General features: G+C 42.2%; 1 protein-coding gene across 1 annotated transcript; it reads right to left on the reverse strand.

The window, feature by feature from the left end:
• Nucleotides 1-378: 378 nt before the first annotated feature.
• On the reverse strand, nt 379-12,769 carry LOC141012870 (macrophage colony-stimulating factor 1 receptor 1-like). The gene is made up of 22 exons (XM_073486414.1): nt 12,686-12,769; nt 12,281-12,397; nt 9,720-10,007; nt 9,081-9,368; nt 8,859-8,995; nt 8,606-8,771; nt 8,249-8,450; nt 7,817-7,932; nt 7,594-7,705; nt 7,303-7,502; nt 7,031-7,122; nt 6,492-6,618; nt 6,288-6,395; nt 6,012-6,122; nt 5,708-5,870; nt 5,532-5,614; nt 5,294-5,397; nt 4,985-5,107; nt 4,680-4,791; nt 3,203-3,302; nt 2,113-2,224; nt 379-1,755 (listed from the first exon to the last, which is right to left on the reverse strand). Exons 2-22 carry the CDS (start codon nt 12,330-12,332, stop codon nt 1,609-1,611), a joined length of 2,943 nt encoding a protein of 980 aa, XP_073342515.1. The 5' UTR covers nt 12,333-12,397; nt 12,686-12,769; the 3' UTR covers nt 379-1,608.
• Nucleotides 12,770-13,116: the final 347 nt, after the last annotated feature.

A 13,116-nucleotide genomic window follows, 5' to 3' on the forward strand; every position in this document is an offset into this window, starting at 1 on the left:
GAGATTATGATGCTTTACTCAAACTCTGCAATATCTGGCACCTCACAAAGTAGAAACAAATCTGAAAGTGGGGAGCTATGACAAAAGAAGAAATATGATTTTAGCTGAAACCACACAAAGGAGGAAAAGCATTTAGACGTTCTGTAGTCTCAGCGGTGGGATGAACACTTCCCTATGAAGATTTCAGAGTTGTGCAATGTACACAGACACTGTGGGAAATGTTCCAGAGGAAATGCAGATTGGACGTTATCCAATAAAAAAAAGGAAGTGTGGAGAGAAGCAGCATGGTTTCTATCGCCACAAGAAAAACAGGCACCGCATCACAATCCAGTATATAAACTTGACAGTGGTTTCAGTGGTAATACTTCAACACCTCTGCAGTTTTTCAGTGATTTAATTGGCAGCTTTTGCATTGATTGTCTCATTTGCACAAAAAAATCCACAAAACACATATATGAACTATTGATACTACTATCTATTCTACAACATTTAAGCGAAAATAAAGATTATTCTCGATTTACATCATGAGATTTATACATTTTTAGATATACATTATAGCTTATGTGTTATTCTAAAAATCTTCATACAGTTGGCAGTGTAGGCTGACTGCTACATACAAACATCAGTGAGGCTTACATCCAAAACACACGTCTAACTCTACAGGAAATGAGAGGAGTCGGTTGTGCCATGCAAAAAAAAATCCCCGAAAAACTTTCACATTGTCAAACATGAACCATTGTTCATCCGATCCGTGACGGATCCACAGATTTCCCAGCTCAGCTCAGCTGTGTCCCCTGCTCCTCAATCACACGAAGCACTGGTTAATGAATTGGATTGAAGTGGAACAATCACATGTCGCCACTGACTGACAGCTACTGTAAGTGTGTCACAAGAAACATGGCAATGACCAGAGCACAGAGAGGAAAACAACGCGGTCATTCTTTGCCTTCTCCACGGTCGATTTGGCCTGTTTATAGCATTGAAAAACACTCACATTGTTCAATTAAAGTGAGCAGATAATAAACTTAGAGAGCGCATGAAGATGGGCAGACTGTTGGGTTGCTTCCTCTGAGGAACGCATGCAGTAAAATGATGAAAAGGAAGTGAACCTGCTGACAAAAGTGACTGAAATCTCCGCAAAAAACAAGACATGCACTCTCTTCGGGCAGTAAAAAAAAAAAAGTAATAAACATGGTGTAAAATATAGGATTAAGAACACTCTCAGAGGAAAGGACAAGCAGATTCTCCTGCAACAGATAAGACCTCAGATGCATAACAGAGGCAGTGATAAACAATCTGTTAGGATAAGGTACAGCTTCGGATGCTTATGCGGTTTATTTCCTCCTTTCATGTCTGCAGTCGGTGTTGGACGTGGCAATTTCTAGTCATGGTCTGCAAAGAAGCAAGTCACATGCTTGCTGCAGCTGCTCGTCTGTCTGGCGAGCAGACACGACGGGGCAAAAAATAGCTGTGAAGGCGACTCTCTCTGCAACTGTCCAAGCTGTTGTACCATTGATGATCGTACTTTCCTGATGCCTGCTGATGAGTGATTGGTCTGCTGATTGATTGACTGACTGATTGATTGATTGTTTGGCGGGTTCTGGCTTTTCAACAGAACTGGTAGTTGTTGGTCTTCATCAGAGGCTGCTCCTCTTCCTCGTGGTCACAAGACTGGTCACAGGGGCCATCGCAGCACTTGGGCTCGTCACACACTTCACCCTCCGTAACCTGCTGCTCCACATTTTGGTAAATTAGCTGTGGAGAGAGGCATCATTAGGATGAGGAGTCTCAAAAAAGCCCCCCAATCTTTAGATTCATGTGACAAATGTTTCTTGCATTCAAACAGTATTTTCTATCAAAAACACAATTTTAGGTTCCTTGTTTATGCAGCAGAGGATGTTTCCTTGTCTCAAATCCATTGGCAACAGCTCCTAAATAAGATTTTATCACAAATTGGTTTGACAGTAATGCTAAATCTGCTGTGTCTTCGGGAGAATTAAGTGGGAAAAAAATGAGGGTTTCCTAAGGACATCTTCGTCACATGCTTTGTTCCATGGATAGTTTTTGCAAAGCCAGACTGGAGTCACTGAGCCCTGCCACGCTCTCACTCACCTGTTCCTGCTCAGGTTGGTCCCCAAGCAGTCTTTCTATCATCTGAGTGATCTTGCTAAACGTTGGCCGCTCTGTAGGTTCCAGATTCCAGCACATCTTCATGATCGTGTAGCTGAAACAAGAGGACAAATAGACCATACATAGTAAACAGACTCATTTCAGAGAAGATTTATACTAAGCGCACACTTTTCACTGCTTAATCTTTTTGGTGTAAGATCATGAATCCGTATCGAGTCAAACTAGACAGCGAAAGGAGCGGCTTATAGAGAGGCTTGTTCATAAACACCCCTGCCCCTCCAGTCTCATTTCGCTGCCGTGAAATAGCAGTTACATGGCTCCCTAGCATCGAGATCATGTGGCTAACAGGCAGAACTGAGGCCTGACTCACAGCAGAACAACAGATGATTAGGCCCTGACTCAGATCCAGTCCCCTCAGTTTTCCACAGCATAGTTATTCCGGGGAGTGTGACAGCCACACCAAATCAGCAAACCCAGATGTTAGGCCCCTCTGAGAGACTGGGAAAAACACTCTCTTTATTTTTCCATCACAGTGTCTTGTTAAGACGGAGTTGAGGTCTGTTACTTTTTAAGTTTGGGGTTAGAAGATAACCCAAAGCAAGTACATTAAAATCAGGAATAATGGAAGTTCTTCATGAGGTTGCCTCGTGTGGCTGTTATTTATGTAAGATAAGGGCAGCAAAGAATAAAGGGATCTTTGTTCAGTTCGGGATGAACATTTGGGAAAAACTGAAATCAATTTAGGATCAGCTGTTTTTATAAATCAGTTCTTGTGAAAGCTTATATAAACTTAAATGTTGCAAGTTGCTTCTGCGTGTTAGCAGCGGTTGTCACAGGTTAGCACAAAGGACCACAGCATTAACACAACAGTCTCTCAGAGCCTGAGACGTTGACTCAGTTGTTAAAATGCAGCTGATAGTCACTTGATTCTCCAGTAAAACTCAACTGATAATCAGGTGACACAAAGTAGAGAATTAAGATTGGCTGGACAAGAGGCGTTTTAAAGAAATAGCGGCAGTGATAGTCTTTTCATGTGGCAGACTTCTTTATGTCGCTGAAGGGTGGAGCTTACATCTCGGGGGGAGCAAAGTCTGGTTGGGACATCTGGTAGCCACGCTTCACCATCTTGTAGAACCTGGAGTCCACAGCCATGCTGGGGTACGGGCTCTTGCCTAACAGAGGGACATATACTGTAATTTAAGGCAAGCAAATCATGTGTATGATTGATTGATTGATGATTGATGGTTTTGTTTATTTAAAAGTGCAATATGTAAGAAGTTTAGCTGAAAGCATTCAAAAATGAAAACTATCAACAAATTGTGGAGAAATAACAGCTCTGACGTGGCCTCTATGTATTGTGTTGCAAAGACATCTACTGAAGTTAGTACGCTAACCTGCTAGCGCCGACCTGTCCCAGTCTAAAGCTCCTGAACTAGCAGTGTAAACACCAGCAGTCTCCCAGTTCACCAAACTCCGGGTCCGGGCTGCTAGCTGCATGGCTGGCTGGGCTAACTAGCTAAGGGCAGCTACAGTTTGCAGCAGTTAGCAGTTACTATAGCGATATACTGTCCCATATTTGTTTTAACAACAGGTGGTATGCTTTTACAGATTGCACCTTTAAGTGTTGTGCACTTAACAGCCCATATTGGCTTACAAGACACTAACATGAACATCACAAACATGGCCACAAGTTCAGAGCATTTCAGGGCATACAAGTCAATGAAAGAAACCCATTATTATTATTTTGTGTTTGGTTTGTTGTGTTGCATGCATTTGCTATAAATAAAGCTAAGATATAGGTCTCCTCCTTAAAGGGCAAACTCAGTTCAACCGAATGGTTTCTCAGGTCACTGTGCACAGGGACGTGAAAGAAGAAAGGATCCTCAACAACACTACAGTCGCACAAAACACATATACCTCTCTTTAAATTAGGTGTTAAAAAAAGGTTCTGTGTAGTTTTCTGAGCTGAGGCTGATTCAAAATCTCCTTTCCATTGTTCCTTATGGATGTGAAATTTCTGTTTGACTGTTTATAATATAATGTAACAAAGTAAAAATACTTTGTGACTGCACTTAAGTAGATTTTTTTGGGTACCTGTGTGAGTATTTATTTTTCTGACAACTTTTTACTTTTACTCCCAACATTTTAACACAAATTTACCACTTTACCAACCCAAAATGTTAGTATTTGACATCCTGGGAATGAGACTCAACGGTAAACTATCTTTCTGGTGTGTTTACGAACAGCTCGGACAAATCCTACCTTTATTTATTTAGTTTATTAGTCTTTCACTTATATTAATATGATGTGAGGTTCAGTTAGCTTTGCACAGAAATGTCCTTCAGGGGGATACTTTTATACTCTTTTTTACATTTCACAGCCTGTACTTTCTTACTTTCACTTTTTGTCTTTTACCAGAGTTTACCTTTAATTATTATTTTTTTACTTCCTGAGTTAAGAATAGGTGTAATTTTGCCACCTCTGGTATATCAGAAAGATGTCACTACATTGTGTGAATGTAGGGTGCATATGTGTACACATGTTCTGACCTAAAGAGAAGATCTCCCACAGGAGGATGCCGTAGGACCAGACGTCACTCTGGACGGTGTAGACACAGTCAAAGATGCTCTCTGGAGCCATCCACTTCACTGGCAGACGAGCCTTCACACACAATGTAAAAAGACAAAAAGTGTTATTTTTTAAAATTTTTTTTAAAGAATTGTCTTTAACTTGGTGGAGTTTCTCTTAATTTAATGCCTTAATGTTATTTATTTTATTTCCAAGGACCAAAATAAACTACTTCTACTACTACTACTATTAAATTTAAAGTAAATGTTGGATCTAATCTACTTACGTTGCCCTTCACCACATAGTTGGAGTCATTCATGATGTCACGTGCCAGACCAAAGTCACAAATCTTGGCCACTCTGTGATCAGTCAACAGGACATTCCTTGCAGCGATGTCTCTGTGAATACACTGCAAACACACACAAACACACACATATACACAGTTTGACAGTGATTTTGTTTGTTGTGTCTGGGTAAATACCAGCATATTCTACATCCCAGCTGCTGCTGCTGCTGCTGTAAAGTAAATAATCAGAACAGTATTTTCTGTTGCAGGTGTGTCTACATTTTATTCCTTTATGTGGTAATCACTCACATTTTTGGCAGCCAGAAAGTCCAGGCCCTGAGCCACTTGAAAGGAAAACCTCAGCAAGTCATCGATGTCCAGCGGCCAGTCAGCAGTCTCCTCACAGACAGTGTCTTGAATTAGATATGCATGTTACTAACGCCCAGGGTCAGGAAGTAACAAGGATCATACTTTTCATTGGCATGCTGCAGCATTATGACTGACTTTGTGTTCATTTCAACTGGGACTTGGTGAGAAAGCTTTTTACCTTGAGAGGATTCCATATTTGGCAGCTGACTAGGTCTCATCTCCAAGTAGCTGCTCAAGGACGTACTGGAGATCCCACTGTCACTGTTGGATGGAAAAAAAAACCAAGAGGACGTCAGCAGAATCAGAAAACACAGATTGAATGTTTTTCACAAATGCACATTTGTGGTGATGTACCTTCTAATGAAGTGTTTCTGATTGCAGATGTTCTTGTAGTCATTAGAGTTCTCCATAATGTCGGGAATGTTCATGACAAAGTTCACAAACGTCTCTGCCTTCTGGCGAAGGAAGTTCAGGAGGTCGCCGAGGCTGCAGTATTCTGTGATTACAAGCACCGGTCCTGATGAAGAAACACAAGTATGTTGTGACTCTCAACAAAGTTATTTCAGATTTCATATCAACTGGATGGCGGAGAACTTTCATAAACATGGATTTTACAATATTTGAATTTGATCAAGCATAATACAGGATGCTGTCTGACCTCCATAGGTGCAGGCTCCCAGTAGATTGACAATGTTCTTGTGGTGTCCCAGGTGGCTCAGGATCTTCAGTTCAGACATCAGAGCTTCCCTCTCATCTGAATGAGCGCTGGCTGCAAGACACACATTATAAATAGTCATCATTATATCATCCCATCTGATCATGTGAAACAAATGATTTAGGATTTCACCACGAGGCATTATCAGCGGTATTCTCCACTTTATCTGGAAAAGGTTCAGATTTGCCAATCAAATCGGAGTTCTTGGCATTAACTCACCTTTTAACATTTTCACAGCCACGCGCATCATATTATCCTTCTCGCTTCCCAGACCGTAAGCTGTGGCCTCAACAACCTTTCCGAAAGCTCCTGCACCCAGGATCTTTCCTGGTTGGACAGAAAATACAACACGAAAGTATTTTAGCCTACAAAATGTTGGCATTTAAGTGCATCTGAGTCAGTTAGGGATAACATGGTGCTAACCCAGCTTCAGCTTGTCTCTTGGGAACTCCCACTTCTCATTGTAGGGCAGCTGAGTGGGGTCAATGAAGGTGTAGTTGTTTCCATCTCTTGCCTCAATGATCTTCCAACGGATCTCATACCTGGGTTTCTGAAGATGGAAACAGGAGCTAATGCTAATAAACAATAACAACACAAATACTGCATCTAAGTAGCTCATATCCTGTGGAAATATTTGGACAACAATATCTTCCACCTCAGGCCACTCTATGTTTTATGGTTACACTTTAAAGGTTAAATATATGTTGATATAATATATTTTGAACATTAATTTTGATGCAAACATAACCTCTTTTGCTCATTTGCACTGTTGTATGTTGTATATTTGTGTGTTTTAATTTGTAGTGTATGTGTATTTATGTACTTGCAATGCTAGACCAGTGGACTGCTTTTAAAACCTGGTGCCTACATTACCCACAATGCAACTTATCCACTGAGTGACATCACTGGAGGCAATTTAGTAAGTTTAGGAGTTACTCTTTAAGAATGTAAGTACATCTTACCTGTTTATATTTGTAAAGCAGGAAAACCAGAAGCACGAGGAGGATGGCCAGAATGCCTGCTGCTCCAGTCAAGGTGGAAGTGAAGAGTTTGTCTACGCAATTCAGGAAAAAAAAGAGTAATTTCTTAATTTTGTAATTTGTATTCTGTTTGCATATGTATAGTTTATGGGAAAAAAACGGTTTCATGACATCTATAAAGGTGACCCATTCACGTGACTGAGCAATAACAAACTGAGAGACACAGATTCCGTGATAACATTCAAATGGCTCACCAGAAACCTCCATGGCAAAGGTGTCGCTGCTGACGCCAACAAGGTTGAAGGCCACACACTCCACCGTCATCCTCCGGCTGGACGGCCCCACGGTAAGGACGCTCTCCACCTCCACGGCCCCGTACTCCTCCCTCTGGACCTCCACCGTGGGAGCCTGGAGAGGGATCGCCATCTGCAGCCCCGTGTGATTTTCATTGCACCTGCCTCGTTGCAACACACACACAGTCAGACAAAGGCCCCGAGCAACTGTTGTGGGTCAAAGTATCAGTTTTTCTGTGCACTGATACTTACGTGGGCCTTATCCCAAAGCACTGGTACCAGATGATTCTGGGAGCAGGATAGCCAAATGAGGTGCAAGTGAGTGTGGTTACGTTTTCCCATCTCACCACGGCAACAGGTCTCTCTGCCAGTGAGGAGAAATCAAAAAATTTATCAGATCTGAAAGAAATGTTTCGACCTGAGAGAGCTTAATCATGCCACAACACTCATTTGATTTCTTGACAGTGTCACTTACGATACATTTGCACTTGGAATGTGATGGACGCATTGGCCAAGTCACTCCTGGCATAGAAGGTGTACTGCCCCTGCTCCTGTGCATTCATTCTCTTCAGCTGCAGACTTGCATGGTATCTAAAATAAACAAACCAAAAAGAGGAATGTCTACAGGACCTGAAGTGACTAATTCTGCGGTCTGAATTCAGACAGTTCCTATGTATCATCGCCGAGCACGTCAACAATTTAAAAAGAGAACACCACTCTTCCCTCTAGCCGCAGTTTCATGACCTGAGGAAACGAATGACCTTGATGTTCCCTGTCAAATTTTACCAAAAATGCACCGACAGCATGTTTTAAATCCAGAATAGCTTCCCCTTCCTGTAGTACACTTGTACAATTGTTTTTAAAAACTGTGCTGACATCTCCAGACCACTTTTCTCTGGCTTTGTACCTGTTGTTGTATCTGATGAACTTGTGCTCCTGTGTGGATGTGTTGGGAGATGTTGGGGTGTGCCATCTGTGCTCGATGATGTGGGGGTACGCTTCGATGAGCACGCTGAGCTCCAGATCTTCTCCCTCGTTCACCTCGACTGAAAGACCCTGGTGGGCCAGCTTAGGGGACAGCTGGGGCAACAGCCTGATGTAGGGCTTATCTGAAAGAGAAATCCAAACAGTTTGTTTTCAGTGGCTAACCCTTACCCCAACTCCAGCCCAAACCCCAACCCTAACCTTAACCCCAAACCCCAACCCTAATTTAACCCCAAACCTAGTATGAGACATAGCAAGAGTGACTGTCTCTGCGGCTCACCTACAACCAGCAGGTATGTCGTTGAACTGTTCACCCCTGCTTCATTTGTGCCAATGCAGGAAATGTTTCCTGTGTCTGCAAGCTCCACAGCAGAGATGGTCAGGATGCTTGTTATGTCAAGGCGGTTCTCTCCACCGGAGCGAACCTTCTCCTCTACTATCACTCTCTGAAGACAAAAGGAAGAAATTCAATCAGATTTCAAATTATTATTACTACCACAATCAAGAAAACTCCCAAAATGCCTTGCACTGACCGACTTGGTGGTGTAATTCCAGGTGACGTTGTAGTTGAAGTTGGGGTTGTGTGTGGTGCAGCGAATCTTGAGCTCCTCTCCAACAATGCGCACATATTCATCCGTCTCCAAGAAGACGTATGGAGGGAAGCGAAGCTCTAGAGAAAAAGGAAATCATAAATCAAACTTGATGCACATGTAAGTACAAATTACTGATGACAGCTTTGGGTAATCATTCCTCACTCTGAATGACGTTGATGGAAAAGGCCTTGGACGTCTTCTCCACTCCGTTGACCCTAGCTGTGCAGACGTAGTCAGCGTTGAAGCTCGGGTGGAGGCTGTGGATGAGAATACCACGGTGCCGGTAAACTGTGAAGTTCATCCCCGGCGGCACGCTGGTGCCATTGTCCATGCGGAGGCCGAGGTCTGTGGCTGCTGGGTCGGTCAGCAAGCAGGGCAGCAGGTAGTCCTCACCCTCCTTCCTCACCACCCGCAAGGACGTGCTGCTGGTCCAGAACACACGGTTTGGATCTAGTAAAGAAAGGGATGGAGACAATTTATCAGATAATAGAACAATGGAATAATGTGAGATTGGCGCTGAGGAAATCACAGAAAAGTATAACCCATGTGGACAATGACCCTTTTAAGCACTAACAGCTAGGGCATTCACAACTACGGTATTTTAGTCAATTAATCACAAAACATTTATCACATTCACACATTTTCACACAAAATTCCCCAAAATCTCTCAAATACAGCCAGTCAAGGTAAACCAGTACAGCTTGTCTGAGCTGGAGACACTGTTTGACTGCCACAGCTTGTGGAAGCGTATCCTCCTGGTGCGCACACAGAATAGTCAGACTCTCATTTCTCAGAGCTCACCTTTTACGTACACATGCACTGAGGAGATCAGTTGACGTTGCTTTGGCATGGCAGTGTAAAAACATCTGTATGTTCCAGTGAATTCTGCAGTGGGACGCTCCACCTTAAGGGTGCGGATGTTCCCGTTGCCCCTAGAAACAAAGCGTCTGTGTTTGGCTAGCCTCGTCTGCCAGTTTACGGGCCCGTCGCCCTCGCACTTCAGATCCAGAGAGGTCCCAGGTCTGACCACCACATCTGAACTCCCCACCGCCTTAGAGTTGAACTTGATCACCGGACGCCTCCATTCCACTGAGAAGGAATTAAAAGAAATATGAATAAGTTAATTAAATTTTTGGCAATTGAAACTTGCCTTTGTGGATGAAGTTTCAGAGATTATGTTTGCCCTATTGTGTGTGTTCTCATTATGATTCGAGACTTTGTTTTTTGTTTTGTTCCTTTCAAGACAACTGAGAAGCGAGAGCTGTCTCGTCCGCATCGTGATTCTGCTGTATTTTGGAAGAAATCTCCTGAATCCAGGAAACAGATTGAAGACTTGGACCCTGATAACATCCTTCAATCATTCTCGCTTCTGCTTTTTCTTGCTATCTCATCACTGGAGATATAAAAACTGTAAATATGAAAAAAAGCTTTGCGTCTGATGTTATTTTTACAAGGGCTGTCATGTTCAGCACATAAAAATAAGAGAGGACACACGTTTAAAGGATAAGTTCACCCAAAAATGAACATTCAGTCAGTATCCACTCATCTTCATGACGATGGAAAGTCAGGTGAAGTCTTGTAGTCCACAAAACATTTCTGGAGCTTCACAGGAAAACAACTTTGCAGCATTCTCCTAAAACACTGAAATAGATGGGGACTTGTTTTAAAATGTAAAAAAACAAAAATGGCTTAGAGTCTCTAAGGCCTCAGAGACTCCAAGTTAATTTGAATAGATGTTATTTACGTTGTTTTTTAAGCTGAGATCTTCACTATAGCTGCTAAGCTAAAAGCGTTAGCATTCACCCCGTGCATAAGCTTGACTGTATGTTGAGGATGCAAATAACGTCTTTTCATATCAGTTTGGCATTTTAGGGCTTCCAGAGAATTGGATAATGAAGGGCAAGCTGAATGGAGCCATTGAATGTTTTTTTTTTTTCAGTTGTTTTTTAAGTTTTAAAACAAGTCTCCATCTCGTTCAGCTGTTTAGGAGAATGCTGCACTCTGTTTTGCTGTAAAGCTCCAGAAATGTTTTGCGAACTATGAAACTTCATCCAACTCCGAGTTGATAATGAAATAATGATCCTGAATTTTCATTTTTTGGGTGAACTTATCCTTTAATGTGTTCAATGTAAGCACGAGTAAAGGAAATTACATTTGTCAGGCATCTTTTTGGAAGAAACTGCTACAAAATATAGATAGTTGAAGTTTTAGTGATAAACAACAATGCCCTCAATGACGACTTTGTTGAGGAAGTTTGTTGTTATTCAGATGGACAATTCATTGCAAACGTAGGTTTTTGGGGGTTGGACCACTTCTGTGAGAGACTGACATGCATTTCCTGTTAACCTGTTGAGTCCACACTTTCGATAAAGGTTATCAGATTCTCCATTTAGAGGTTTGTACATTGTGTTTTGAAGCTTGAAGCAGAACTGAGATTCCAAGATCAGCATTTTTTCAGTTCATCACAGCACACAAAATCACGTAAAGAGACCAGGAATGAAATGAAATCAAACTAATCAGCATTTTAGATCTGAACCTCCTGATTGTTGATGTAAGCAGATGCCTTTTCTCTAAGCTCCTGTCTCAATCATCTAAATGAACTATTCATCCAACCTCAAAATGACCCCAATTACACCTCATACAGTAATCCAGCAGAAAGCAAAGCTAATTCACTCAGCCATAATTAAACCAAACAACAGATGCTCTTATGTGTTCAATTCAAATACATGAAATCAGAATTTGTTGCTCGGCGGGTGATACCCATATATGTGGTGCTCAGAGCCAAACTCAAATTGAGGTGGGGGTGGGGATGAGAGAAAGATAGCATCACAAGAATGACCCCAAAAACAACTCATGATGCTGCAGACAAGTGTCCTGCTGATGACACACAAAACAGTGTCAGATCTCAGCATTTCTCAGCTTTTCTCAGCTCCCTACCACGAGTTTATGCCATGAAATGTACGATGAAATCATTCGAGAGCCACACACGAGAGTATGTTAGGCCTTTCTTTAAGCGTATTTTGCACAAATAATTGGTTAGTTGTGGTGCAAACATGTCATTTAAAAAAATATACATGGAGTTTATTTTAAACGCTTGACTTCATTCCATATTTACAAAAACCTTCGAGAGGTTTCTACAAACTTAACTCTCCGTATTGTCAGACTTTAAATCCTTCAAATCAGTATATAAATAATAAAGAATTCACTTTAGAGCGCTCTTCTTTCACTTGCGTTCTTATTCCAGATTGCGGATCTCACATTTAAAGCTACAGTAGCTGTGTAAAAACAACCGGAGTAAGAAGAGAAGACACTGACCACACAGCAGCTATAGATTTTAACAGTCAGTGTTTGTCGGGCCTTACCTGAAGCAGCAGAGGCCACGATCCCCATCAGCAGAGTGAGGTAGGACTGCATCCTGGATCAGCTTCAAACCCGCAGTTTGAGCGTTGTCGTTTGCTAAGAAACACTCTTCTTTTGATCTGTGGCGCGCCGGAGAGAGAAATGAGAAAACCGCCTCCGAAGTTGTGCTACCACTCCCCCCCCCCCCAGTTAACTTCTCTTTTCTGTCCGGTCCGAGCAGTTTTGACCATAAAAATGAATCTATGCTTAGTAACAATCTGTTTTACTGTTTGTCTTCTAAATCAGGAAACTAACATGAAATTCATTGAAATTGACATTTCATGATTACAGTCAGGGAATTAATAAGTCAGTACACCTGAAAATACAGCTGTATGGAAGCATCACTCATTTATTTTAAATGTACTCACCTGCTGATGTCCGCAGCCTAACAGACGGGTGAGAGAACTTCCCTGGGTCTGATGTTTCCAGCATCCAGAGCTGACACAAAAGTCCCTTCTTCCCTTTCTGTTTGCCTCTGCCCTTCTACTCCCTTCTGCTTGTTTACTGTCTCTTCACCACAGAAGTCACACAGCAAACATGAAATCTCTCAGACAGCAAGTGGTGGAGGGTGGAGGGAACTGTGCGTGTGTGTGTGTGTGAAGAGGCGGATCAGCATATCACGCTCAACAAATTAATGAGCCAGTGCCAATTTGCCACAGAAAGGCGCAATTCTCCCAAGATATCCGTTGAGGTGAGACTAATCACCTTCATTGCTGCTGAACCATGGCAGCCATTCTTTTCTAGCCAGGAGAGCGTGGACTTGAGGGAGAGGGAAGGAAAGTCAAAGGGTTCTTAGAGA

The sequence above is a fragment of the Pagrus major genome, chromosome 18, assembly GCF_040436345.1.
Source record: "Pagrus major chromosome 18, Pma_NU_1.0".
NCBI classification, from domain to species: domain Eukaryota; kingdom Metazoa; phylum Chordata; class Actinopteri; order Spariformes; family Sparidae; genus Pagrus; species Pagrus major.

Coding starts and splice junctions, on each gene's coding strand:
- LOC141012870 (XM_073486414.1), bottom strand. CDS start 12,332: ATGCAGTCCTACCTCACTCTGCTGATGGGGATCGTGGCCTCTGCTGCT. Junction 6,619..7,030: donor TGCTTTACAAATATAAACAG/GTAAGATGTACT, acceptor TTCCATCTTCAG/AAACCCAGGTATGAGATCCG. Junction 6,123..6,287: donor GGCTGTGAAAATGTTAAAAG/GTGAGTTAATGC, acceptor TGTGTCTTGCAG/CCAGCGCTCATTCAGATGAG.